The 23,259-nt window shown below is 42.6% G+C and overlaps 1 protein-coding gene across 1 annotated transcript in view; it reads right to left on the bottom strand.

Moving 5' to 3' along the window:
- hdac7a (histone deacetylase 7a) overlaps positions 1 to 23,259 on the bottom strand; it is a 46,603-nt gene that overhangs the window by 8,342 nt on the left and 15,002 nt on the right. The window contains exons 3-16 of the mRNA XM_030768458.1: positions 10,152 to 10,333; positions 9,583 to 9,670; positions 7,369 to 7,489; positions 7,065 to 7,165; positions 5,476 to 5,598; positions 5,117 to 5,226; positions 4,273 to 4,374; positions 3,743 to 3,905; positions 3,281 to 3,462; positions 2,948 to 3,148; positions 2,227 to 2,443; positions 1,832 to 1,965; positions 1,440 to 1,560; positions 1,111 to 1,160 (exon numbers count right to left, since the gene is read on the bottom strand). Of these exons, the coding sequence (XP_030624318.1) occupies positions 1,111 to 1,160; positions 1,440 to 1,560; positions 1,832 to 1,965; positions 2,227 to 2,443; positions 2,948 to 3,148; positions 3,281 to 3,462; positions 3,743 to 3,905; positions 4,273 to 4,374; positions 5,117 to 5,226; positions 5,476 to 5,598; positions 7,065 to 7,165; positions 7,369 to 7,489; positions 9,583 to 9,670; positions 10,152 to 10,298 (1,860 nt within the window). The 5' untranslated portion in view covers positions 10,299 to 10,333. The remainder of the gene's footprint in view (positions 1 to 1,110; positions 1,161 to 1,439; positions 1,561 to 1,831; positions 1,966 to 2,226; positions 2,444 to 2,947; positions 3,149 to 3,280; positions 3,463 to 3,742; positions 3,906 to 4,272; positions 4,375 to 5,116; positions 5,227 to 5,475; positions 5,599 to 7,064; positions 7,166 to 7,368; positions 7,490 to 9,582; positions 9,671 to 10,151; positions 10,334 to 23,259) is intronic.

Raw genomic sequence — 23,259 nt, 5'->3', positions numbered from 1 at the left:
CCCTAGACTGAGCAGAGATTGAATTTAATTGCTTCAAAGGTCTTAAATTTGTCTTAAAGCCATGTTTGCCATGAGGGGCAGGAGTTGGGAAGTAGATCTAGGATGTGATACAGTGGATAGGATATAGTTATACATCGACATAAAGAGCCTGCCAATCAGTGAGAGGTACTGAGAGAACAGAGCCAATAGCACTCCGCACAGGGCCTTGAGTGGGAGTACGACCCAAGAGCCCAGATAGATTAAGCTCTACTGAATGGGAATGCCAACTTGTTTTCCCACACAATGAGGCATGGCCGATTTCACGCTTTAAGTATACATTACATTACATTCTGCAGTTCCAGTGTTAAGTATTTGTTTGTTGGCTACTACCATGACATGGTCATGAGATGAAAGTGAAGTCTCTCCAGTTAATATGCTATATGAGAGGGCAATATTTTATGATAATTTATGCAGATGTCAAATGTTAATGACCATCAGCATAAAACCCATATTCATGCAAGTGGGGTGGCTTGAGAGACAGAGAAAGAGAAAGGGATGAGGTTATGCATTCTTTTCTGACTCTGTTGTTTGTTGCCCCATTCCCCTCTTCCTTTCTGTTCTCTCCCCTCTGCCTCGCTCTTTTTTTGTTTTTCGGAACTTGCATTTCTGGCGGTTTGGCAGCTCGACCAGCGAGGCGGGAGGAATCTCTTTTATCCTGCGTGGCGCATATTGTTTAAATCACACAGCATGGAAAAGGACTGGAGCCAATTGGCAGAGAGCAATTCTAAAAGCTCCTCTCCTGCATTGTGTGTTTGTGTTGTGTGTGTGTGTGTGTGTGTGTGTGTGTGTGTGTGTGTTTGCACGCGCATGTGTATGAGCATATCTGTCAGCGCACGTGTCATTGTAATTGTGTGAATATGTATGCTAACGTGTGTCACCTCTTCTGTGTGTGTATGCATGGACGCACATGCGTGTGTCATGTGTGTACCTCCATGTGAGAGCATGTGTGTTTTTACTCCTTCATTACCTTAGGGATCTGTTGATCCCTCTAGTTGACACAAGCATAAAACACTAATATTGGTGTTGGTAACTGTGTGCGTGCGTGTGTACATGCATGTGTGCGTGTCTTACCCCAACTCCACCACACGGCAGCATCACAAACATCCTTTGTGAGAGAATGCCTGTTTGAAGGACAGAGATAGAAGAAAAACACCCTTTAGCACCAAATATCTGTTTTTTGGATATAAGATATTTTTTATGCAGTGATTTTTAAAATTAGTGATTTTAATTCTGATTTAATGTGTGTGACAATAAGCTCATTTAATTATTGAAAACTAACATGAGGCCTGATGACCTAGTATCATAAGCATTAGCACTGTAGGCCAGGTTAGGTGGGTCATATGGATTCTGTGAGTAACATAGAAGCAGAACATATGTATAGGGAGGAGTTCTCCTCTCACCGGCCAGTTTACGGTTGTCCAGTTTGAGGCGGTTGAGAGGATTTGTGCCATAGAGCAGCACATGGCGCTCAGTGTGTACCGACTGTAGCTCCTCTAGAGTGGCCTTCCTGCCCCGGATACTCTACACAGAAAGACAGACAGGGAGAGGGAGACAGACAGAGAGAGAGAGAGAGAGAGAGAGAGAGAGTACATATTTACATTCCACTTTGATATAATCTTACAGACTCCACTTTACATTAACAAACACAATGTATACTCCAGCATGTAAAATCATACAGTTCAATATTAATGGTGCATTGAGCAGTGCACTGAGCGTATGCTTTGTAGTCTCGTCGCTACAGGAACAGTATCTCATACTGATCGTCTCAATGCGGCACGTAGAATGGCAATACCTCGCACTGGCCTCTGAGGCCTCTCTCCTGTAGACGAGACCAAATGCTCTGGATTCTTCCAGCATGTTCCGGGTGGCTGCTGTTGTCTCCACATGTACACTGATGTTTCAGCATCTGAGAGTCATACACGAGGCCTGTACACAACACACACACACACACACACACACACCAGCTTAGTGATTAATTCAGTCTCATGCGAGTGTTGAATAGTTTTAAGTGAATGTCTTGGAGGCTGGTGATTGGTTAGAGCGATTGCTGATTGTCTTGGAGGCTGGTGATTGGTTAGAGTGATTGCTGATTGTCTTGGAGGCTGGTGATTGGTTAGAGTGATTGCTGATAAGGCTTGTGATTGGACTGGAGTGCATTGAAAGGCTGGGAATATCCCGCTCTCTTACCGGTGGTGAAGCGTGGCTGGGTGAGGGGGGTCTCTGTTGCTGTGGCAATAGGCAGAGTTTTGTCAGGTAACGTGAGTGACGTGGAGGCAGGAGAGGACTGTGTGCGGGAAAGCGGGCGGTGTACGCCACCAAGCATCATGGGTACTGCAAGTGTCTCCATGTGGGCAGTCTGTCTGCGCAGTTGTTGCAGCTGTTTCTGCGTCTCCCACAAGCGTGACTGTACAGAGAACAATCCAAAACAATACATCCGCTTTTAGTTCAGGAAACTCAGATGAAATTCATAAAGTGTGTAGTCTACAAAGCTGTGTCATTAATCAACCACACAATATTCAGGCTATTTATAGAACACTTCAAGTTTAATGCTGTCTACTGGCCCCCACTATGTGAGCTTATTTAACTTAATCGTATGCTGTCCTCTGCTGGCTGAGAAAAGTATTCAAACAATAGTACACTCTCCTGTTTACTGGCTGCAAAAAAGTAAAATAGAAACAAAAATAAAGAACAAGATCAAAATCAGAAAATACTAGCCTATTAAGAATGCACAGATTACAGTGTGTTTGTTGGCTTGTTACAAAGGTGAATGTCATAGGTTCACAAATGACACAAAATAATTTTGAAACTGAATATATGATAGGTGTTATGGATATTATTTAACATGTTTTGTGGATTTGATGAAGTATGCATTGGTTGCATGCTAACTGTGTGTGTGGAGAGGGTTTACCTGGTTGAGGATGAGTGTGTGCTGGAGGTTGATCTGCTCGCTTTGACTCTCGGCTTCTCTCAGTGACTCCGCCTCTCGTAATGACTCCGCCCTTGCTCTGTTTTGATGGACATCTCCGATAGATGGCCCCACCTCTTCAGAGTCCATATCCTCAGATGGAATTTGCTTGAGACGTGGTTTCTCACTTGACTTAGACATTAACTGCAAACACACACACCCACACACAGGCAAATAAGCTCTACACTGCTAAAGACAGTAAAAACTGGTCTTTATAAATCTTTTCATTATGTGTGCATGACTAATATGAGTTGCTGTGTGTTGTGTGTGTCTCACCTTGCCCAGGTGTGTCTGTTGTTTGAGTCTCTCCAGAAGCTGTGTGTTATGATGCTGTTGCAGTAGGTGTGTGTGCAGAGTGCGAGGACTCTGTGGGAGGGGCTCGGAGCGGGTGCGGCTCAGTGGCTTATGAGGCCCAGGGGGTGGAGCAAACTGCAGTGGCACTGGACCCAAACCTGGAACTAACATTGTGGAAGGGTTTAGACATAGCGCTTCGGGTAACTTATTAAGAGACATAATATAGAAATTATTACATTCATTATTAAAACAGAAAAAACAAGCTTGCAGTTCATTTTATTAGTGCTGAAGTTGCGATTTTGATGTGGGGAACATCATCATGCTGCACTATCAAGTATTGCCACTAGGTGGCACTACATACTGTTTCAAACATAATCAAGTTTAAAAAATGTTTTTTGCTCTCCTTACTCTTACAGATGAAGTGAAGTGCGCATGAGTTCTTACCGGCCACCAAAGGCGTGTGCACCAGACCGGATGGTTCCAGAATGAGGACAGGCTGCATGAGCTGAGCACTCTGATCCTCCACACCAAGCGGCACAAAGACCTGAGATCCCCCGGCCACCATAGGCACACGGCCCACCTTCAGCGCAGAGATGTCCCCTTCACCCTACACACACACACACACACACACAAAACATGCATACAAACCATAATCACACACACATGTGCAAGCAGACACACACGTACGCACAAACACACACACACACACACACCCACACACACACAATAACATAATATATATTAGTGGCAATTATGGAGAAAGTTATTCTACCACTGTGCATCCAAACACTATAGCTCAGCTAACAAGCATCAGAATTGACATGAGATGCACTGAAAGAGTTGGAAGGAATGACAAAAACAGAGGGTACAGATGGATGTGGAAACAGAAAGATAAAGGAGAGTGGTGGCACATGAGTGAATGACTAAAATGAGTGGGGGAAATAATGGAGGGAAGTACCAGAGGAGGAGGTTACCTTAGAATTGGCAGGCAGACCAAGCGTGATGGTGGGCAGAGTTGATGGATTCTGAACGGTAAAATGGGCCAGAGAGCCATCCTGCAGTAACAGTCTCTGAGCCTGTAGGAACACACACACACACACCTATGTTAAATTTCACCTGAAAGTTACACATGAGGGTGTGCATGTGTGTGGGTGGATGGGTTGAATGGGAGTGTGTGATGAGCACATAATCCTAACAAGAATGAAAAATTCTGGGAAAATGTGTGTGTTTGTGGGTGTGAGTAATGCAGGGAGAGTGTGTGCTTTGCCCTCTGAGGGGAGAGTGTGTGAACAAGTTTTACATCTATAATTTATGAGGCCAGCTTGCATTTATGTAAAGGTAGGAACAAAGGACGTGGAGAAATAAAGGGATGAGAGGGTTTGTGATGAAAGAGAAAGATTGAGTGTCATGGGGACAGATTTTAGCTGTCCTTCTCCACTGTCCCTGTTTAAAACATGTCATTACTGAACCTGCCACACACCTCACAGAAACTTCCAGAAACAAACCTGCCCATCTCAAGTTTCAGAACAAACTGTCTCTGTCCCCCCCCCACTAAAAAAAAAAAAACTTAAAAAAAACCCAGAATATTAAAGAGAACTCTCTTGATGAATCCTGACCTGCGCGCAAGTGTGTGTGTTTGTGTGTTTGTGTTCGTGTGTGTCTGTGTGTCTGTGTGTGTCTTCACTAGCATGCTTACTCATTTTTTTATCCATCCCTGAAATAAAGAATTCTTTGCTTATCCTCAAGACTACGTCTTACACATCAGCCAGTCTACATTTGATAATTCATATTAATACATTAATCAAGACACTTCCTTACCTCATGGGACAGGCTAGCAGTAGGGGGCAGCACTCCATTCTCATTGGGTAGACTGTCATTCGGTGAACTGCAGCCAGACACTGGAGTGCTACTACTGCTGGGGGATGAGTCTGAGAGGACAGAAAGAGAAAGAGAGATAAAGACAGACAAAGAGAAGGGGAGGATAAGTAGAGAGAATAAGTTGGCCACTGTTCTGTACTATTCTGTACAATCTCCAGTCTCTTCCATCTAACACGGCGTGAACCATTATCACTACAGTATTAAATGTTTATTTACGTAACTTGTTAAGGGGCATGAGCTACTGAAAGTGTGACAGTTGCTTAAAAGGTGTGTTCTGTAAAAACGGGGAGGGTGGTTACCCAGAGTGTCAGGGACCCGGTGTTTGACGGTTGGTGGGGCACTCTCTTTGCGTGTCAGTGGGCTCTTTCGTGTGTTCAAGTGCTTCTTTAGCTTATGCTTCACCTTCAAGTTGGGCTCCGATGCTGCATAAAAAAAAAAAAAAAAAAAACAATGACATAAACCACGTTCAGTAAACTTTTCACAAGATTTTAATTCCCAGAAAATTTAAGACATTTTAGAAACACAGCAAATCCAACGGGTGGCAGCTACTAAGATCTGCCTATGATTACAGTCTTAGCGCTTGAAGCTGTCCTTCTACAGTTAAAATTTCTGAAACAAACAAAACAAACAAACAAACAAACAAACAAACAAAAAATGCTTTTTGGTTTGCCCCGAGGTTGGTGGGCAGTTACAAAAATATGCAGTAAATTTAAACATAAAGGAAGTCAATACAACAGAATTGCCAAATTTAGTTCCTTTATCCACTGAGACACTCTGATGATATTATTCTCTTAGTGCAGGGCATTTATTATGCTACATTATGTTAACATTTTAAAGACAGTCCCATATCTAAACAAATGCCTATGATGTTATACGTAACATCACCACACAAGCTTACAGTCACCTCTGTACAGGTAAGAAAGTATGAAATGACATGGAGACAAACAGTTGCAGTCCATATGTTACTGATCTGTTTTGCTCTGAGAGCAAAGCTAAAGCACACTGTATATATGGGTGTATGCAAATTTATATAATGTTTCCTAACGTGTACATACAGAGAGAAATCAACAAATCCCCACCTTTGTCAGCATTACTTCACAGTGTGATCGTCTAAAAAATTCTCACTTTTATTTCTCAAATTCATGCTCTCACTTCCATTTATTCCTCTTACAGTTATGCGTTCCAGCATTCAAGATAAAATTGAGCAACACTTAAACACTTTCAAAACACGGTTAAGTAATATGCTGATGACAAAAGAGAGTCAATTGAGTTTATAAAATAGGAATGCATGTGATATATGAAAAACAAACACCAAGTTTTAAGAGTCAAGAGCACACAGTCATTGGCTAATTAATGACCTGTCAAAACTATAATACAATTCTCTGCACTCTCTCTCTCTCTCTCACACACACACACACACACACACACGCACACACACACACACACACACGCACACACACACGCACACACACACTCATATTCATCCTTTCTTTCTGTGCTGGAGGAGGAGTGGGGTATGTTGTCAGTTCTCTCCAGAGGTGAATGTGGGGGTTACATAAGGGACTCTTTGCTGAGTCAAGCCCCAGGACATTAGGTGTTGGGCGGGGTGCTGAGAATCAAAGAGGCCCTGGAACAGAGCCATGGTGCACACCTGCTGCTTACTGAGGAAAAGCTTACTGTTATTCACACTGTAACTCTTCCATTTACAACACCCAGCCAATCCACTGGACTGTGAGACACAGAGGGTGTGTGTAAATGTATACAGTTTATGTTACACCCTCATGAAAGGAAAGAGTGTGACACAGATCTCTAGAATAGATCTAGTGTGTGTGCGTGAGTGTGTGTGTGCGCGCGTGTGTGTAAGTGTGTCTGTGTGTGTGTGTCTAACCTGCTCTGCGCAGTGGTGTTTCATCAGTGCCTTCACTGAGGGTTTGTGGAGGAGATGATAACAGAGGCTGGTGGGGAACATTTGGGTCTGGAGCCAACTCCCTGTAAAAGGACAAGAGTCACAGTCGCACACAGAAGGAAACACACATGTGTCCACACCAATACAGTAACCCACACAAGCTCTGTATATATTATGCCTTACAGAACTACATAAATACTCCACATGTCCTCCAGTCTGAGGTATGAAACAACTAAGGCCCCTGAAAAAAATTGTAGTGTACACAGTCCTCGATTGTGTGTCTCACCGGTAGCCCACTGGAGGAGTGCTGAGAGGGTTGGAGTTGGTCCTCTCCAGAGCAGCTTGTTTCTGCTTCTTCAGAATCACCTCCTGAAGTTTCTGTTTCACCACAGAACTGGCCACTGCACCTGCCAATCAACACAACCAGCGAATGAGATGAGAGAGGCTACAATACCTGCCTAGAAAGCTGATGCCAAGCCAGAAGCATTTCCAAAGAAATCCACACAGTGAGACAGTAAGATAATGATTATGCGTTTTTCTGCATAGTTTTAAGTTGATATTCTACTGGATAGGGATAAGGGTCACAACAGGTAATTCACTGTCATAAAGTCTCGTGATTTTCTTTAGGCTACAGCCTACAACAGCTTACTTTATCTATGCATAGAAACATGCAGTCCTCTTTTTGGAATGCCAACGCAGAATGAATGCAGGCAGTCTCTAGCCCTAAACAAACATAATTACGTATTCACCCAATAAAATCTCTGAAGAATAAACAAATAATCGAATGGGACAAGGGCACAGCACACCATGGGAGGAACCGGGCTGCAGCGGAGTAGATGTGGTCCATCTCAGTGATGCAGAATACTGCTGCTCCGTTCTCTTATGAGAGAACGCCTATACGTTCAGATGAATGGTATTATACAGCGATAGCTGCATAGGGGCTGTGAATAGATGTAGGGAGGTTCTGTGGTCATTTTACAGAGGTTGTGGGGAAGTTATAAGGATATTGCAGGAAGGTTTTAAGAAAGCTACGGGAAGATTGTGCAGAGGTTGTGCTGAGGTTATAGGGCGGTCAAGGGAAGGAAGCTCTATGTTGACTCACTATCAGTCTCTCTCTTTCTTTCTTACAGTGTGGCCATATCGTGGCTTTTGGTGCAGCAAGGTGGCAGGTGACAGGGTTAGAGATTGATATTGGTCAATATTGACTTAAGCTGTTTGCACTGAGAAGTTATTTTTAACTCCAGCATAAAGGAACTACAGGTAACTTCTTTTCCCAAGACTGTCAGGTCAACATAAAATGACATTGGTCAATACACTGAATTTAGAGCTTGGTTTCTTGCTGTTGGCACAGGAAGATCCCTGGGTTGAGTATTTTGTTTTTAGGGGTTAAGTTGTTGATAGCATGACCCTTTGAATTACGATATCACATGGACCATACTCCTGTGTTCATGGGTCGCTGTGGATACTTTAAATTCTCTGTGAAGGATGTTGTGTTTCAACCATTGAATCAGGAAGAGGGGGGGAAAAAACAACAACAACAGTAGTTCTAGTGTTCGAAGCCACACGTGATGTAGGCCAGAGCAGAGCTAAACATTACGGCATGATACTGCTGTACACAGGAGGAGACGGTCACTGCCACAAAAGACCATTCAACTCCACACACATATAACTGTTTTAGGACAGCAGAGGACAAAAGGGCAAACCTCACGCTCAAAACTGAAAAAGAAACAGATAGACACGCCTCATAGCCTCTGGGTTTATCTGGGCCAAAACTATTGGTCACAGTTCAGAAACAGAGAAACACTAACATTACGAGTCTACGTGGATAATTAGTCACAAATTAACCATTAGTAGGCCATCTGCAAACAATGATTTGATCTCACCAAAGCTGTGCTCACCAGGGGATGTCTGCCAGACAATGAGACAGGGAATACAAAAACAGGGAATACGGATGAAAATTACATGTTAGTTTACCTAGGCACTTGCTGCACTGAAGTAGCTGCTGATTTTTTTATTTTTTTTAAATTAATTTAATTGCTAATGAATCAATTAAATAATGAACGTTTTCATATCATCTAACCAGACATAAATATTTTCAGTCAGTGATAAAATAGGGCTTTCACATTCTTAAGAGTGCTTAAAGTTCTCCAATGGCTTTGTGTAGAGAGTAGAGGTCAGGGTTCTTTTAACTGGAACTCTTCCTGTTCCTGACCTGTGTCTGTGGACATGCTAGTATCAAGCATTGCTTCATTGATGGGTGAGAAATAAAAGCAGACAGGCTGATAGCCAAACAGCAGAGACAGTGGGGTACATGGGCAGATAGAATTGAGCAGTGCTGTACAGATTTCATGGGTAGACAGGGATATAGATAGATAGATAGATAGATAGATAGATAGATAGATAGATAGATAGATAGATAGATAGATAGATAGATAGATAGATAGATAGACAGACAGACAGACAGACAGATAGACAGATAGATAGACAGACTGAGGCTTACTCTGCTGACTCTTGTCTTTGTGTCGGAGCTGTTGCAGCTCCTGTTGTTTCTCCTGCTCTTGTTCACGTAAACGCTGTTCCATGTTAAACTGAAACAGAGAAAATCATCTCATTCAATCAAAGACTGACACCTTCATCCTGCTTCTGTCAACGCTACAGCACTTCACTAATCAAGCAGAGAGTCTTACTGAAACCTTATTTGAGGAATTAAAACAATGCAAAATAGCAGTTTCCACAATGGTACGTGCTAAACAAGAAGTGCTACCATGGTTTATTTTAATCTAACTCTGCAAGTTCACACAATCTCTTATATAAATTAGTGGTTCTTCCAATAATAAAAATGATTCCTGCGTATACTACTATAGTAAAAGTCGTAGTTATTGCTTGTATTACAGGAAAACACAGTTATTAAGCAAATAATCTCTAGTATCCGTATAGTGTATGAAAACTTTTGCTTTTAATTAGTTAATCTCTGGTACATTTGTGGTAGTAATGTATTGCTGTGGTATCCATATATGGTGGTTTGAGCTGGACTGATCGTTGAGGTTGTACATAGTTGTTGTGGAGTACCCGTATGTGTTGCTGTAACTGTTGTTGGCTGTAGGGGGCACAGGGCTGCGGACTGAACGGATTGAGGAGCAGAGGGGGGTGCAGAGGGGTGAGGAGGGCCGTGTCCGAACCCGGGCGCATCACACGTTCACCCATGCGCAGGTCCATGAGCACACACCTCACAGGAACAGACTACCAGCCTTCTGCAATGAGAGAGAGAGAGAGAGAAAGAGAGAGAGAAATGAGGAGAGGAGAGAAGCAGAAACGGCAAGAAAGAGACAGAGAAGGTAGGAGAGAAACAAAATGCTAGGATTTCAGGATTCTTCTTTCAGAAGTTCCCTATTACACACAAAAATCTTGGTATTGTCCAGCAACATGGAATGTTTGTATGTCTGAGTTGTCAGGAAACATGGGAGGTGCTGTTTAAAGTGTGAAGTTTTGTCACCACAGAGAACATAAAAGCTCAAAGCTCTGCTCTGTTTCTCCTGTGGCACATTCCTGAGTGATAAATAAAACGACTATTTTCCATAATTTTGCATGTTGCTTTAGTGCCATTTGCATTGTGCCAGTGACTCAATGGGAAACATAGACTTCCCCCAACAGAGAGCTCTCACACACAGACCAGGAAGACAGGTTAAACACATTACACACACTCACATACACACACAATGCACACATTCACACAGTATACACACACATACACATACATGTATACAAATATATATCAAATAAAACCCTACGGCAGTGGTGTCACTCCACGCGTGTATATGAACAGTGGTTTTGTTAAAGGGTATGTAGGCTAACAGGATGTGATTGAAAGTCAAGTACGGTTGGGAGGCCTCCCACAAGAGTCAAAAAAGGTTTGAAAAAAGGTTTCAACAATTTTTACTTTCTGTCTTCGCCCCATAGTCATATTCGAACAAGCATGAATATGGTGTATACTACCATAATTCAGAGCTTTAGAAGAAGTTTTTTCCCCTCATATGAATCATCACTTGACAGAACTTAACGATTCTTTGTACTTAAACTGAGAACATAATTGAGTAACAGTATTTTCAGACAGCAGTGAATAAATGTGAATTCTTGTGCACTTTAAACATTCTAATTATCCTCAAACAACATGCTCTCATTTCCAAACCACGACCACTCATTGTGTTTAATACAAATGCTAATTATAGTCAGTCATCAAACAGCTATATTTTAAAATCCAGACCGACCAGTATGTGTGTACAATACACATTCTAACTATAGTATCAGAACAAACCACTATTGTTTGTGTAAAAATCACAGTCGAAACAAATGACTCATATCTTCAAGTGAATGAAACTTAATCAGCATAGAATGAGATGTGGTTGTAAGTATTTAAGTTATGCGAAAGAGAGAGCAGGAGAGAGAGAGAGAGAGACTGAAAGACACAGGCAACAGGAGAGCAGGGGAAGTTTGCTTTAAACACATAGGGGCCTTATAGAGACAGACCAACACAGACTGACAGGCCTTAAGAGATACAGAAAGGGCAGAAAAAGAGAAAAATACAGACAGACATTGAGAGACATGGAGACAGGGGCTGTAGCGACCCTCAGCTTGCCCAGTAAGCCTGTTTCAGGAAATGTAGTAATGACACAGGCGTTCCAGCATGTTCCAACACAACCCACAGACTACACAGTCCTTATTAGGACGCTGGTGTGAGGATGAAGGAGGATGAGGGGGGTTTGGCAGGGCAACACTGACTGCCACCAGTGTTTAGAATTATTCAAATTCTCCTCCAGCCCTGGAAATGTGTGCGTACGTGTACGTGTGCGTGTGCGTGTGCGTGTGCGTGTGTGCGTGCGTGAATGTATATATGTGTGAATGAGTGCTGAACTTCATAATTCCAGGAACGAAGCCTTCGCTCACTTATGTAAAAGACAGGGATCACTCGTCAACCAATAGCTCACCTTTTCCATTTTCCATGGGCTGGACTACAAATAGCAACTGGAAAACCTACCTGCTCCAGATCTAATTGTGTATACTACCTTAGCTTAGAGTTTCCACAGGCCAGATTACATTACTTCTGTCTGTCTGTGTGTGTGTGTGTGTGTGTGTGTGTGTGTGTGTGGGTGTGTATTGCCTGTGTCATAGTGTTCTTTAAAATATGAGGCTGTTGAACGAACAAACTAATAAAAGTGACAGACAAGCAGATGTGCAGAAGAATCCTTACAGGAATGCACAGCGTGTGTGTGTGTGTGTGTGTGTGGGTGTACACATGTCTATACATGCATATATGTATCTGTCTATCTGTGTGTGTGTGTGGGTGTGTGTGTGAGAATGTGTGTGTTTGTGTATGTATGTGTGAGTGTGTGTTTTATTTGTGTCTCTTTGTCTGTGAAAACACACTTCATTAATGTGGAAGCATGAGTCAGAGGGTTTTGGTAAGGCAACTCATCACTGAACAAGGTTTATTCAGTCTGACAGAACAAGGTACAAACGTATGACTCTACTCCACTTTCCAAAAACGCATGCACACCCGGGGCAGTTCAACCAGTAGAACCAGTTTACGAGGGCCTCGCTGAGCCCAGTCTAGCATTAAGATAAGATTCAAAGGAGTTTGTGATGCAAAGACGCTGAGACAGTCAAGCAGACAGTAGAATAAACTCCTGGTTAACTGGTACAACTAAAAGAACTAAATCAACCATACCTTTTTGTGCCAAATTACAGACGAAATGGTTACACAGGATCACAGCGAATATTACACACACATGCATAGTCTTGCAAATGAACCCTTTCTACCTATTTGTCCCAGTTTTGAATATTACCTGAACTGTTAATGTACAGCCATTTGTAAACATTTTATAAGCTTGTAATAAACATATTCTGTGTTAAATCATGCCAGGTAAACCTCTTCAGTGAGTGAGAGAGTGAGAAAGAGAGAGAAAGAAAGAGAGAGAGAGAGAGAGAGAGAGAGAACCTGCTGGCTAGAGGCCTGTACTGTTTTTTGGAGTCGCAGGAATATGGGAAACACAGACAATAGGAGCAGTTCTGTGGGCATAAATCTCCTACTGAGCCTCCACGCTGGGGAGCGAAATTAGTCGTCTCAAAATAACAACGGTCGGCAAAACAGGAAGCATGGGGTGAGTGACATCAGCCCTTCTGGGGTCAACCCCGCCCATTGTTCCTTATTGGCTGATGCCAAAGCTGGGTTTGATAATTGGCATGTACTGCGCTATTCTGTTCTGTCACAGGAGGAAAAACTGTATGTTTTATTTTAGCTCAGCTAATTTCAGTGGAGAATGATGTTTACTGCATTCATCTGATAGTGTGGTGAAGTCAAGAGGAAATGCATGTAAACCATCCCTCAGGGATAGAAATGGGATTGGGGGGTGCGTTAACAGATTAAACATGGGCTTGTCTATGTTTACATATTCTCATATCAGCATCTTTGCATATGTCTTGGTTACTCTCTCTCTCTCTCTCTCTCCTTTCTCTCTTTCTCTGTGTGTGTGTGTGTGTGTGCTTGTGTAGGCTATAAGAAGACATCAGACATGTCCTCACTAAAATATCAATGTACATCATCAGTCTTAGTGTGCTAAGTGACAAAGGTTATCAACACTCTCTCACACACATACTCACTCAGACGCACAGACACACACACACACACACACCCCACTGTCTTAACTGGAATGAACCAATGATGTGTCTGGTCCTGCGTCTCTCTTAGCTGTAGCTAAGCTACACATAGCAAATACCACCTCAGTAACACAGATCATTCTAATACTTCTTGTCAAGGCAAATGCTGGTTTCACAAGTTCCTAATTTCCAGATGTATAGGCCGGATTGTTCAGTGTGTAAGTAGTTAGATCTGCCAAGTGTGTCCTGTTTCAGAGGGTTCGGTGTGTAGGTATGTGTTGAGGCAGGCCAGAGTGGATAGAAAGGTAATGATTGGCATTATTCAGTGCCGTGACCAGATCTGAAAATGACTCCTCCTAAACGCGCATACAAAAGTCTTTTTTAAGATGAGTCTGATGGCATTAATGATCACTTTTCCTCACTACTCTTTAATTATCTTACAGAGCAGAGAGTACTTTAGTGTGTGTGTGAGTATGTGTGTGTGTGTGTGAGAGAGAGAGAGAGAGAGAGAGAGAGAGAGAGAGAACCAGAGGAAAGGGCTGTTTTTAAAACCTGACACTCCTGAGAAAGAAACCCAAGAGGCCCCATTCAGACACTGCTGAAACTTTTCAAACCCTCCAGCCTGAGGGAGACAGGGAGTGCTTACTATGATACGTGTCTGTGTCTGTGTATACACGCGTGCGTGTACGTGTGTGTGTGTGTGTGACTTTACCTCCAGGACTACATTGCAACCAGAGTCCCCCTTTTCACTTCTCTGGTTTTACCTTCATCTCTCTGTCCATCATCCCTTCATTCCAGAATGCAAAATATGCTTTCACACACACACACACACACACACACCAACATACACAAATGGGCTTGTATTGTATAAGCTAAACGGGTACACACAGCCCTACATACACACACATACACACACACATCCTTCACATTTCATTACAGAGGAAGCTTCACTTGTGAGTGTGTATGTGTGTCTGCGTGTATGTGTGTGTGTGTGTGTATGTGTTCAGTGGCACAGTGGCACAGTGACAGCCTAGATTCTATCAGTCAGTTCATTTGTATCAGGGCAAGGGACAGGCTAGTCATCTGTTTTAAAGAGTCTGATAGGAAGGTATTGTAACAGTTACATCATGGTTATGAAAATCTACAGTGCAATATGTGCATTTGCTTCTGAGATGAGAAGGGTCAATTAACTGTACACCCTTTGTTAAACACTCTGGATAAAAGCTTTTGCTAAATGAATGAATGCAAATATATCTGCTCCTGATTTGTCTGTCTCCTGTAGTGGATTCCTCTCTGACTCAGGACTGAGGTTTAGAGAGAACGACACAACCCTGCTTCCCTGTGAGAACAGCAACAGGGACACACTAACACTTCAGAGGGATTATGGTGGGAGAAAAACATATCATTTTGGTACTCAGGAAGGAAGAAAGTGTGATACACTTTTCTGGTTAGACACATTCATCCACGAGGTAGAGTTTAGCTGGTTCATCTTCTATCTTTGACAGCGGTGCCTTAGAGGGACGACACTCCAGAACACACTCTGTTCCATATTCACCATAGCAGGTCATCCTGAGGATTCTTATGGGTGTAATAAATCTCTCAATAGTCAAAGCAAAGTAACACCAACGGTGACAAGACAGAGGGCCAAGAATTAGCCTATGGTGTTATTATCGCTGAGAAATAGGGCATGTGTGTAATGCGTGAGTGTGTGCGTGCATTGTGTGTGATTAGTATGTTTTACCAGATGCCCTTGATGTAATGTATTGGGGCAGCCAGCCTGAGGAAAACAGAGGGGAAAATGTCATTTATGCAAACACAAGTATGTTCAAAAACCTGCTCCACGGCAAAGAGACGCTTATGACAATCTCACAGCTTTTCATGTCAAACAGACTAGAAAATGAGGTGACAAAGTGTGTTAGAAGGACAAAAGACTAGTGCCGGCAATTAACTGTGAATGTTTCTGTGCGCGTGCCTGCGTGGATACGCATGTCTGCGTATGTGTGCGAAGACCAGCAAAAATGAAGGTTATCTATTATGTATAAAGTTAAGGATAAAGTTTCCCCCTGTTCTGTGCTCCAAGTTTCCAAAACTACTCAAGTTCCTGGTAAGAGATCAATCCAGCTCAGTAGCAGAACATTGGTTCACCAACCCCCCCCCCCCCCCCCCCCCCCCCCCCAAAAAAAAAACACGAGCTTCTAATTATAACCCTTAGTCACTTCAATCACTTTCATCTAAACTAAGTATACTGTGGAATCAAACAGAAGAAGAAAAACACTCCCTTACTGGTGTCATTTCTAACCAGCCATTTCATCACCTCGTCAGGCGCTTAGCATGTGTCATCTGCGCCTCCCTCCTTTAATGTTTCTAATTGACCAGGTGACTTTTCATTCAATCCGGATGACCACTCAGCTGTAACGCGGCTTAACTCAACACTGCTGATTGGTGGATTTGTCACGCTCTGTGAAAATTATCCTTAGATTTTTAGCAATTTGATTTCTCTGAATCTTGAAAAGACTTTGGCAGAAAGGTCTGTTTCATGTGGATTGATGTGGTTTATATAAAAAAAAGACCCATCAGAATTGTGAGTAAAAGACTGCAATCCACCAATATCAGTTAGCCACAGTTATGATCCTGTTTTTGTGATGGTAAGGATCAGCTCTGAGGCAATACACAGTTATATGTTAGCTCAGTGCATCACAGAACTTTGCCTGGTACCACATTGCATGCAAATATGTCAGTATCAAGTTGAATAACCAGAGAGTTTATGACTGCCTGAATCTGATCAAATTAACTATTATGCAGGTCCAGCGAAAGACTACAGTTAAAACCATATGTTGCATCATGAGCAGTCTCTCTCTCTCTCTCTCTCTGCCATAAATAAGTGTCAGAGGCCCCAAAGGCCAAAAGAGTGAACCAGGGGAGATTTAATCAACAACAGAGGAGGGCTCAGTCATTTTAATTAGCTCCAGCACGCACACACACACACACACACACACACACACACACACAAAGCACGCCCCGTCCCTGTGAGATCACCAGGAGAGGAGCTGGGTTGTTTGGTTTCCTGAGGAAGCTCTCGTTAGGGCCCCAGCTATGCTCAACTCAAAAACAATCAGCAACTTCATATAAATAGCCTGAGGATGAAAAACTGCTGCACTGCTGCACCTCTGCCCTTTATGAAATCTCTCTCTCTCTCTAACTATAATTAGTCAGAAGTGCTACTCCACTGTTCTCAGCTGTGGTCAATGACAACATCCTCTTTCTTTCCTTCTCTTCCCCTCTTTTCTTGTCTTTTCTTTTCTTTCCTTTCCCTCTGTCTCTCACCCCTCTCTCTCTTTCATGGCTGCTTCAGGCCACCTCATAAACATTCAAGAGACAGGCTTTAGGTTGCCATGGAGACCTCCTGGGGCACAAGGAAGTGGTCTATAAAAGCACAACAATGTGAGAGAGAGAGAGAGACAGAAAGAAAGAAAGAAAGAAAGAGAGAGAGAGAGAGAGAGAGAGAGAGAGAGAGAGAGAGAGAGACTCTTCCTGTTTGCAGTTTCCTTTTTGTGACTTCTGGTGCATAGCTATTTCTGTCCTATGAGTTTCTAGATCAGAGACAACTTCATGTTTTACCCTCAAGTACAGTAGACACACTGCAGTTAAGTGCAAAACCCAGCAAACGTTATACCATACAACATGTCGTTCCCTATGCTATACTGTATTATACAACACAATACCACACTAAACCATGTTACACCATACCACACTACACAGTCTAGACTCCACACCCCAGCCCAGTAAACACCTCATATAGAATATTAGGCTGTTATTTAAGCTTATGATAGTCTTATGTCTACTAAAGTGCTAAAGGTAACAGGCACAGTGTCACATGGCAATGTATTAACCAGAGTCTTTTCCTCTAGTTTACCCCCAACCAGTGGCAGCTACCCATTAAACAGAGCCACTTAATGGCTAACCTCGCCTAGTATCTGATTATCCCTCAGGGTTCACACCAAATGAGCCCACAGAGACAGAGAAAGGAGTTAAGGATTAATAAGGCTGAAGGCCTTTTCCATTTAATGTGTAGAGTGATTCCCATACAACACTGATAGTGTGTGTGTGTGTGTTTGTTTCTAAGGATGTGAGTGTATTCATTAGAATTATGAGATATGTTTACACATTTACGTAGTTCTTTTTTTTCTGAGCACACACTCTGTCTCTTTCTTTTTTATGTTTTTTTTTTCACTCTTTCACTCTCTTTTTTTTCTTTGCTGTTGCTAAATCGACCTTGTGCAAGACAGGATCTCCAATTTTAGAGGCTGCTAACCGCATTCACATACACCCTCCAGCTCTCTCTCCCTCTCTAGTTCTTTTATGCTAGCTCTCTGTTTTTGCTCACTTTCTTGAATTCTTACTATCTCTCTTCTGCCCTGCCTGTATACCCACTCCCTCCACCATTCCCTCCCTTACTCTCTCTCTCTCTCTCTCTCTCTCTCTCTCTTTATTCCTGAAGGAATCCACAGCTGTCAGAGCCATTCCTCCCTCTAAAGCAGCTGCCCAGACCATTGGTGTGTGTGTATTTATAGTTGTACACATTGGAGATGAAGATGCTGATATACAGAGAGTTTGTTCTATTGTTATTAAGTATGGTGTAAGTTTGGGACTCCAGCTGTGACAAGTGTGTGTGTGTGTGTGCGCGTGTGTGTATTTAAGTGCATGTTCTGTACATTCTGTAAGCGTTTCCTCAGTATACTCTTGCTACACAGTGCTGTTTATAGTCTCATTGCTGGTTCCTGCTTGAAGCAGATTGACTAACAAGGTGTCATAGTGTGCTATGTGGGCCAAGGGCCAGTGGATCCATGTCAAACAACACACACATATATAGACATACACACACACACACACACACAAACAAGCACACACACACACACACACACACACACACACAGAAAAAGCAGTAATTAGCACTTTCTTTAGCTCATTGCCATTCCTAGGAATAATCAGATAACTGAACTAATACGTGTGGGCAAAAAGCATAGCGCTTGTGCTGTGAACTTGACTTCAAAGTTGACTCAGCCTTGCAATGGAGTGCACGTTCTTCACCAAAAATTCAAACACACAAGACTATTGCTGCCAGAGAGAAAATATCATTGAGACCAATTCACACAGCAACATAGTCACAGCCACACACACACACACACACACAAACAACAAACACACAGCCCAAACCTTCCCTGACCCTGCCCCGAAGCCCTGAAACTCACAAAACTCACTCTTGTCTTTCACTCTATCACTCTGTTTCCCAAACATCAAAGGCATTCTTCACATTGTCCTAATGGAGACAGCACAAATGTCTCTCGCTAAGACGTTTGAGACCTCATAATTAACATGCTTATAAGAGCCATTACAGTGTACTACAGTGTTATAAACATCCCATGACATACACACTGAAAAACAACATCAGTGTCATACAGATAGATAGACAGATAGATAGACTGATAGACAGACAAATAGACATATAGATAAATAGATAGATAGATAGATAGATAGATAGATAGATAGATAGATAGATAGATAGATAGATAGATAGATAGATAGAGGGAAAGAGAGACTAAAATCAGGTGTGAAGACAGCTGGATATTGAGAGGAGTTGTACTATACTGTAATATAACAGGGCTGCTTGAGCCTGGATAAAGATTATTGACACAGCTTCAGTCACTTCATAAACTGCCTCACCACTGTTGCGACAGCTCCTTCCTCATTTTCATTTTCATTATGTAAGAAAAACAACAGACATTTTGTTTGATTGAAGGCTCTAGGTGTGTGTTAGCATGTGTGACACAAATGCAGGTGCTTGATAATCATGAGCTAAATGCCTTAAACTGTGAGAGTGTGAAACACACAATAAAAGACACATAAAGACATACACTCCCACAACGGATTTAGTCCTGGTTGGGAGACTAAAAGCTGTTTTAGGATGCGGAAACCATGCTGTCAGCTCTGGAAGCATGTAGTGGGGACTGAAGGGGCGTTGGGGGGGGGGCGGGGGGGGGCTCCCCACAATTTACTGCCACTCCACATGGAGCCACTCTGCAGTGTAATTCAGCGGTGAGCTCTCACTACTCTCCAGTGGACGCAAGAATTCATATAATGACACCTCTTCAAGAATTTCTCTCCCTCTCTCCCCTCTTCATCCAAATCTTCATGCCTCTTTGTCTCTCTCTCCTTCTTTCTCTTTCTCTCTCTCTCTCTCTCTCCCACTCTTATATCTAGCACTCTCTGTGGATTTTCTTTAAAGTTTAACGGCTGTCTGAGAAAAATTTTCAGCAGGAATACACCTCATGAATATGCAGACTCATGACTTCGTGTCCAAGTTCACAACAAAGGAGCAGACCATTACCATACTCTGTAACCTCACACACCCCTACACACACACACACACACACACACACACACACAATGCTCTATGGAAGTTTACCTAGATCTTACAGTTCAGTAAACTTAAACAAATAACTGCCCTTGTGACAAAACACTTCCTTGTCTCTGATGTTGCTTGAGGACTGATAGAGTGTTTTTCCTCAGAAGGGTGTTAGTCTGGGTTGAATATTGTCCTGTATCCATTAAAAGTATACTGTCTGAGTTACTGTAGACAGTCCAAAAGTTCTTAGACATTCTCACTGGCTACATCTAAACACTGATGTATCCATACAAACTCTACAACAAAAACAGGTTTGAGATTGTGTCTCAAGTACAGTAACAAAGCCTCTTGTATTTGGTCAAAACTACTTAACTAAGACATTCATCCACCAGATATGTTCAATGTTGACAAATCAATGCTACTTCACTGCAGTACAAAAATGTTGCCCTAAGTGTATCCTTACTGAACGGAGATATATCAACAGCTTCTGTGGAATCTGGCTAAAACTTTTGGAGTTACTGCATCAAACAGGCTTCTCTCCATCAAGTGAATTTAACTAGTGCCTGAGGATTTCAGTTTAATTCTGAAGACAGCAAGAGCAGGGAGGGAGGGAGCAGTCAGCTGACACTGAGTTTCAGCCAGTAACAGGAAATGTGATCTTTACTGCGGCTCCCTGCAAAACAATCTCGCTATTGTCGCAACCTCTCCTGCTCCGCTCCTCTGTTCAGGGGAATGTATAAATGCCTCTCGAAAAAAGGTTTAGTTCCCATCCAAATCAGCAGACCAACAGTGGCGACGCTCTGCCAACTGAACTACTCATGACCCTCTGATAGGTTCTTTCACACTGCTTTCATACACTCCACGATGTGAGATTTTACATCAAGGGGACAATATGCAGATTAATGTAGTACGAGGTGTAATAGCTTAATACACCTGGCTTTTGTTGAAAAAATAGCAGTTTTTAACAATTAAGTAAAAGTCACACTTACATAACAAGCCCAAGTCACAAAGCCTCTAAAGCAGCTTTTGAGGGACTCAAGTAATGAGAGTAAAGAGTTAGTAAGGCAAAGTGCATCTCATGATCTTGTCTCTTCCAGATGTAATACTCAGAGACACCTTCACAATCTGAAAAAACCATTGTAAGGATGGAAATCATATAATCTACAAATCATATTGTTGTATGAGTAGAAACAAACATGGAACATCTTCATGTTTTCATACATCTCCTGGGCTGTGTAGAGCAGGTCAATTTGGTTAGGAGCTTGTTTACGGCACCTAAAGTGAAGAACATACTCTCTGTATTTTGTGAAAAGAGGTATAGTTATGGCTGGCTATTGTGGTAGGCATGGTTACTGTTGCCTTGGCAAAGTTCAGTTCAGACACAATTCTGAACATGGTTATAGCTGCCACAGTGAGGATTATGATCCAGTTCCCACAAAGAAGCTGAGAGACCGTGTGGTGTCACTCGGCTCTCATGAACATGGACACAACCAAAATTCAGCCCAAAAGCACAGTTATAGTCATCAAGGTGAGGAGTGTGATGACAGTTCCATGGTGAGGAACATAGCTATACTTTCACCCACAGTTATGAGCGAAGTTACAATTGCCATGGAGAAGAGCACGGTTACAGTTGGCCATGGTTATGAGCATGGTTACGGTTGCCGGGGTGAGGATCATGATTACAGACCCACAAAAGAACCGTGGAGCGGCGTGGTGTAGTTTCCCTCTCACGGGCACGGCCGAAATCCAACACGCCCGCCCTCAGCCATGACCTCATCGTGTTTTTCCAGCCAGTGTGCAGAACACTGCGGTGGAATCTGAGCCCTTTGCAAACGAGCCCACTTTTCCCGCCTCACACTGCCTCTCATTTCAAATGGCCTGTTTACGGTGTGTCACCACCAAGGAGCACTAAAGCTCTCACAGAAGACTGATGATACTCCCTGTTTTACTCCCTCTGAGCTGTGAGGAGTGGACACTTCAGAAAACTGAACAGAACTGAAGGCCATCTCCATACTAAAACTTCAAACTGCAGAGGAGCTGTCACCTTTTCTATATCCCAACAACCAAACATTATTTGTCAAAATTACACCAGCACACGCACTGCATGTTTTACGCACAGTACGTGTCTCACATTTAACTGAAGAGAGCTAGAAATTCAGTAATCACTATGATCCTTTTTAACCAACCCAGTTACATTTACCCAGACAGACTTATAAGAACGAACAGCATTTATTTCTTTATGAGCTCAGCTCCACATGTTAATCTGGTGCACAGGGCAGCACAGCCCGTTTATGATGAACAGTAGTGGGCCACATTGCCACGGCATCTGTTCCACTGTTTACCTACACTAAGCCATCCTGCTCTGTCACATGTCACAGTCATACAAGGAACTCGAGTTATTCAATCCCACAGGGCAAAAGAAGCTTTAGAGAGAGAGAGGGAGACAAAGACAGAGAGAGAGAGAGAGGGAGAGAGAAACTAGTCTAGGCTCTGTATATTGTTAACAATGATACCAAATGCCAAAGTTATGGTTCAAGCTAGAGTTCTACAAAGTCAATCCATTTGACAGTGAAAAAATAAACATGTATTAGAGAAAAACATCAGGGGAAACCACCTTGCGCTTTTAGCCCAGCGCAAATTTGAATGCAATTACCATTTGCCAACCGTGTCACACCTTAGATAAATGTAGTGTGAATGTAATGTGTGTAAAACCACCTCTCTGTCAGACACACAAAAACTCACACACATAAGCACGCTCAAGCATGCACACACACACACACACATACACACACACACACCAAAAACAGTGTATAAAAGTTCATCTCATCCTTTGCTACATTTGCACAAAGAAAACTGAGCAATCTAGAGGTTCCACTGAAGTATCTGATAACTGCTTGGTTTTGAGAAAGGAATGTACTTCCATTCTGTGGTTAAATTATTCACGAGTTAAAATACACATGCGTGTCTGGGAAGAACCAACAAGTCAGATAAACTGTTGTTTCAATTCCTCAGTGTAAAACCACTATAAATGAATCCAGCATATTTGTGCGTGAGCATTACGCCTATATGTTGAAGATGAATCCGAAATACATCTGAAAAATGTTGGGGTCGGCGAATGTATCA

The sequence above is a fragment of the Chanos chanos genome, chromosome 3 (assembly GCF_902362185.1).
Source record: "Chanos chanos chromosome 3, fChaCha1.1, whole genome shotgun sequence".
NCBI classification, from domain to species: Eukaryota; Metazoa; Chordata; class Actinopteri; order Gonorynchiformes; family Chanidae; genus Chanos; species Chanos chanos.
The sequence above is the reverse complement of the archived record's forward strand: the minus strand, read 5'-3'. Positions and strand labels throughout refer to the sequence as shown.